At 37.1% G+C, this 5,969-nt stretch overlaps 1 protein-coding gene across 1 annotated transcript in view; it reads right to left on the bottom strand.

Moving 5' to 3' along the window:
* LOC107655526 (lysophosphatidic acid phosphatase type 6-like) overlaps window positions 1–5,515 on the bottom strand; it is an 8,347-nt gene extending 2,832 nt beyond the window's left edge. Inside the window, exons 1-10 of the mRNA XM_016443041.1 lie at window positions 5,422–5,515; window positions 4,561–4,729; window positions 4,116–4,244; window positions 2,928–3,058; window positions 2,226–2,305; window positions 2,041–2,128; window positions 1,256–1,388; window positions 1,073–1,173; window positions 874–966; window positions 456–621 (exon numbers count right to left, since the gene is read on the bottom strand). Of these exons, the coding sequence (XP_016298527.1) occupies window positions 456–621; window positions 874–966; window positions 1,073–1,173; window positions 1,256–1,388; window positions 2,041–2,128; window positions 2,226–2,305; window positions 2,928–3,058; window positions 4,116–4,244; window positions 4,561–4,722 (1,083 nt within the window). The 5' untranslated portion in view covers window positions 4,723–4,729; window positions 5,422–5,515. The remainder of the gene's footprint in view (window positions 1–455; window positions 622–873; window positions 967–1,072; window positions 1,174–1,255; window positions 1,389–2,040; window positions 2,129–2,225; window positions 2,306–2,927; window positions 3,059–4,115; window positions 4,245–4,560; window positions 4,730–5,421) is intronic.
* Window positions 5,516–5,969: the final 454 nt, after the last annotated feature.

The raw sequence follows: 5,969 nt of genomic DNA, 5'->3' as shown, positions 1-5,969 counted from the left end.
TAGGGGCCCCCCCCCCCCTTTATTTACTTTTAAAATAAATGCTGTTCTTTTCATCAAGTAACTTGGAAAAAAAAAGTTTCCACAAAAAAAATACATTCAAATATTAATTAATAATTCAACACTGACAATAATAAGAAATATGCACCTAATCAGCAAATTAGAATAATTTCTGAAGGATCATGTGACACTGAAGACTTGAGTAATGGCTGCTGAAAATTCAGCTTTGCATCACAGGAATGGATTACATTTGAAAATAAATTAAAATAGAAAACTGTTCATTTAAATTGCAATAATATTTCACAATATTACTGCGTCTCTATTTCTGATCAAATAAATGCAGCCTTGGTTAGCAGAGAGAATTCTTCCAAAAACACTTAAAAATCATACTGACCTTAAACATTTGAGCTACATATAGCATTTTTAGCATTTTACACCCTGATTCCTGTGTGTGTTACCTGGCCGATGTAGGACACTTTAACATAGTGCTGGTTAGTTTGACGATGCTGGTATAGCTCCAGTGTGATGTCAGCTGCATACGGTGGCCATTTCATGTCAAACACCCCCAAAGCCATGAGACATGGCATCAGTGTGGTGTCATGCACAGAGTACAGGAACAACTTTCTATATTAATAAGCACAAACAGCAATTGGACTTTTACACACATTATCTCGGAGTCTGGCCACTGTGGGGCAGCACCTCTCAAGTTTTGCAAATGAAATTTACTGTCTGGAAAGCGGGTCGAGAGGTGCACAGTGTGGACACTTCAGTTTAATTTTTAAAAATGGATTGTACAAGCATATTTTAACCAAAACATTCGAAGAAGTCAGGTTTTAAATGACAAAACAATAGATATGTTGTTCTAAAAGAAGACACCTGTCTGGTTTAGAGATTGTGCCTTGGATTTTATCCTCTATGTTGATAAGGAGTATGTGGAAAAGCGGCCCCACGCACAGCTGTAAATTCTTCCTGAGGTCAAACAAAAGCACAAACATCTTTACAGAGGCCTGAAACCATAAGCAACTATATAAATTCTCTTCTCAAGACTCTTTTGCAGGATTCACTGGCTCCTCACCTCTTACTGGGCTCATAGATGTGACATATCATATCTACTGCTCTCTGCTCCACAATACTCCTCCAGTTCTCCAGAGCAGTAGGAAGCGGCAGGCCGTGGGACTAGGATCAATAATAGAACAGTACTGTATTTGATAAACAAGGCCAACTCGGATATATCTGTAGAATGTATCGAGCACTTTACCTCTCTCGCCACCATGTCATCTCTAATGAGGATGAAGTCGAGATGTTGATGAGGATCGACCCCCAAGGCTCTCTGGATGCTCTGTAGGTCTGCAGCAATGTCAGGAAGCGTGGACGAATCTCCCCAACGATGACTACATTTGATGGACAAAAGTCAAACACAGACACATGGCGTTAAACCAATTACAAGCCATGTTGGGGCATTTACACTACCATTCAAAAGTATGGGACTGGTCTAATGATTTCTGATATTAAAGTATATTATTAGAATATTGTTTAAGCAGGAAAGAATAATATGTCAAAACCTAAATTTAATTTTTTTTTAAAAAGATGATTAAATATTTAGGAACATTTACGAGTTGATAAATCTCCTTCCAATTCTTGAATTTGAATAATTTTTTTTAACTACTACCAGTGGCGGCTCGTTGGGGGAGGCAGGGGAGGCACAGCTTCCCCATAATTTTGAGGTGAAAATGGGAGAAGGACGATTTAATGTTAATAAAATTCACAATTATTCTTTACGTTTTCTGACTAAAAGCAACCAAAAAGCCATTTTAAAGTGGTTAAGCAAATTATAATAATAATAATCGGCAGGGATCCCAGACCAATACAATTAGTGTGCCTCCTCCATTTTAAAACCCACGAGCCGCCACTGACTACTACTACTAATATTTTCCAACTAACTTTCCATTGTGAGCTACATTTCTGTATGAATGGTTCTCTATAAATGTTTATCATCATCATTATTATCAAAGTAGCAAGTTTTATCATCAAAGTAGGTTTTACCCAATGAGCCGCTTGAGCAGCTTGCATCCGTGATAGTTGGGATAGAGGATTTCATTCTCTGCCTTATCGGTGAGGATGGACACAACACCTTAGAGTGGGAGAAAATCAAACAGACTGTGTAATGCTCATCTCATCCATTACTCAACCAAATCACACAAAGAAGCGTAGCTGAGCTGCCACCTTACCTGCTTGTTCCTGTTGGAACAGTCCTGCCACCAAACACTTAGCCGACTCAATGGTGCGGCCAATGTTGGTAGAGCGAATGCTGTAAATCAATGGCAGAAATTCCATCCTACTCATTTAGATTAATGATGCAATTCAGAGCCATAAACATATTCATGTATATTAGGATAATTTATTTGATTTTTCGGTAACTACAATAAGGTCCAATTAGTTACGTTAGTTAAAGGGATAATTCACCCAAAAACGAAAATTCTGAGTCTTGAAGAGATACAATTGCTTAATATGAACTCAATTTGTGTCTCAAAGAATAACCAAAGTCTTATGGGTTTGGAATGACATGAGGGTGAGTCAAAACCTCAAGGTGCACAATTTATTCATCTTTGTTAACGTTCAGTTATAAAAATAAAACTGTTGATTGTTAATTCATGTTAGCTCAGGTCCATTAAATAACATTAACAGATATAACCTTTGATTTTATTAATGTAATTGTAAATGTTGAAATGAACAAACTAAAATTAATAAATGCTTTTGAAGTATTTTTTGTTGTTAGTTCATATTAATGTAGTAGTTAACTAATGTTAATAAATGGAACCATATAGTAAAGAGTTTTCTCCTCAATAAGACAGTTTAGGGTGGCATTCTTGTCTGTAGCACAAATGGTGCAGAACAATATATTTAAATAAAGAATCGTCAACAGCACTCACTAAACTTCTTTAGGATTGAAAGAAGGTGTGAGGAAGGGCTCTTCCTGTATGTATTTCTTTCGCAACCTCACTCCAAGATCGTACAGCTGTTGCATGCCCAGCGTGGTCAGCTGACCTGGATAAGTTCCACCCTATGGAAGCAGAAGTCATTCTTTTTCTCAATATGACAGCCTGGCACAATTTTCATTTAAACACAGTTAAGTATGTTTACATCATGTCTGGTATGAAACTGCCATTTACCATCAATCCACTCCATTCCAAACATGCACTCAAAAGAGCTGAGCTTTGTTGCAGGTCAATCAGGATCTTCTATACCAGACTTGATAAACCTTTTTCTTTTTTGACCTCGCTTTGTGCACAGGCGCATTGCCAAACTGTTCCCATTAAGTTGAAAGCACACAAATCTCTAGAATGTTAATGTTTGGAGTAACATTAAAGGAATAGTTCACCTAAAAATTAAATTGTACTCACCCTCAGGCCATCCAAGAAGTAGATGAGTTTGTTTCTTCACCTGAAAATTTGGAGAAATTTTGCATAACACTTGCTCACCAAAGGATCCTCAACAGTGAATGGGTGCCATCAAAATTCAAACAGCTGATAAAAACATCACAACAATTCCCAAGTAATCCACATCCACATGACTCCAGTCCATCAATTAATGTTTTGTAAAATGAAAAGCTGCATGTTTGTAAGAAACAAATCCATCATTAAGATGTTTTTAACCTCAAACTTCAGAGGAACTTCATAACTTAACATCAGAAGTCATCTTGTCTGAATCAGGAGAGAAATATGCATAGTTCAAACACTATTTACAAGCAACAGCATTCCAAAACCGTTCTAAACAAGTATGACAGTGGATTTAGGTTTTTTTATCAGCTGTTTGGACTCTCATTCTTACGGCACCCATCAACTGCAGAGGATCCATTAGTGAGTAAAATTCGCTAAATTTCTCCAACTCTGCTCCGATGAAGAAACAAACTTGGACGGCCTGAGGGGGAGTACATTTTTGGGTGAACTATTTCTTTAATATTTGTGTGGACAGGAATCACAAAACCTGCTAATTAGATTGTTTATATGGTCCAAATTTGCCTTTCAGTAGGCAAAACACCGGCTGAGCCCTTTCTAACACTGTGTGTAAAACACTCTACATTGTACAAGAATGTGGCACAAATGCATAAACAAACTCACTGTCAGTATTTTGGCTCTGTAGCAGTCCTCCACAGGAGCTGGGGGTCTGGGGCCCCCTTGCAGGTCTGTAACCATATAGTCTATTTCTGTGTGAGCAGGCGCTACAAGTAGCTGAGGGACCCATTGTGCCTAGTGGTGCAGAAACCATGCGTCATACTGGATATAATTGGCATCAACATGTGGACTATTACAGACATATGACAGTGCCACTGTCTGGGAGTATGTTAAAATTGACAAATGACGTTTAAACAATTAAGAATAAATGCCACATTTGTGCATTCTCTAGATTCTTTTGTATTTCCTCTACCCTCTTTTTTGTACTACTTTTGAATTACTGTTATTATTTAAAAAAAATAATCATCTTTTTAACCTAACTGTTTTTAAGTCACAAAAAATAATTGAATATGGTGAAACTTTGGCCATTGACACTAGTCAGCCTTCTTACCTCCAAAACATCTGGTGTAGATTTCAGTGGTGTTCTCGCTCCATGTCTGAATAAAACTTGAATTAATTTAAGCTCGTATGGCGAGGTTTCAGTCTTATTCTTTTGAGACCAGAACATTGACCCGAGGGCCACAGAACCCATCAAACCCACACGTGCCCACATGATGCACCTGAAAGAGACGTGAACACCTGACTTTAAATGTATTTGGGAAGTTGACATGTGTTGTGACATGCTACTCCAGCTAACACTATTGAAAGACTATTTTACACTATTTTAGAACTTTGCAAATTAATTTCTAATTAATATGCATAGAGTTTTCATAACCGCAATAACTGAATGGAATATTTGGCTTCTAAATTCATTTGTCACAAGGACCATTTAAAAGTTAGTGAAGCCTAAAAGGTGATTAACCTACAAGAAAAAAGCGACCACTTATATCAAATATAGATTTTAACTTCAAACTCGATGTTGTTTTAAAAATATGTCAGCTACACGTCTTACATATAAACTAATAAGTAACTGTTTTCTGCTTTACATATCGTAGCCTATTTATGCTTACTAATATCATGAAATTTTAATGTATTACGTTGGATACATGATTTCTATACTGTATACAGTTCTAGCCTGAAAGTTTTTGTGAAATATATGTCAAAACCATAGACTGTGTCAGTATACATTTCCATAAGTCACTCCTCAAACACACAGCAACTTCTGTCTCGTTCAGTAATGCTGCCTGTCATATCCGCAAGTTTCACCCACACGCTCCTGCAAACCGTCAAATATCATACGCTAGTTTGAATCTATTAAGTAAAGAAAAACAGAAAGGTGCTCTAGAGAAAGTTCTCTTTAAATATCACCAACCTGAAGGTTTCAGACCCTTAATTCCACTGCTTCTGAATTGCACTCTTTCCTTTCAGTTTCAGGCAGACTGCACATTACACCCATCGATGATTACACCGGCTGACGGTGAGGCGCATTCTGGGATTTGTAGTTTCATAGCCTACCGTCTCATTCCAAGGTGTAGCGGAAACACCATGTTATAAAACTTCCTTTCCCGTACACATCTATGTATAACACGTTTGCCGGCGTAATGTTCAGAACGGCTATTAAATACAATGTATTAATAATCTATCAAATGTCTAAATACTTTTTGGGGCCAGTGTTTCAAATGGTCTTAACATGTATACATTAAGGACGTTAAATATTACACAGACACTGTATATTATAACAAACTTCCACCGTTTACTTCACATTAAAACAGGGTCAGGAATAATACAAGATTGTCGTTATTACAAACTTAATTTATTGGACAATAAATGAACTGTGTAACAACTGCAGTCTTGTATTATTCCTGGCCCTGTTTTCATGTACAGGTGCATCTCAATAAATTTATTGAGTACATGTACAGT

The sequence above is a fragment of the Sinocyclocheilus anshuiensis genome, unplaced genomic scaffold (genome assembly GCF_001515605.1).
Source record: "Sinocyclocheilus anshuiensis isolate Anshui unplaced genomic scaffold, SAMN03320099.WGS_v1.1 scaffold1148, whole genome shotgun sequence".
Taxonomy (NCBI): Eukaryota; Metazoa; Chordata; class Actinopteri; order Cypriniformes; family Cyprinidae; genus Sinocyclocheilus; species Sinocyclocheilus anshuiensis.
Note: the sequence above shows the minus strand (reverse complement) of the source record. Positions and strands in the feature narration are given on the sequence as shown.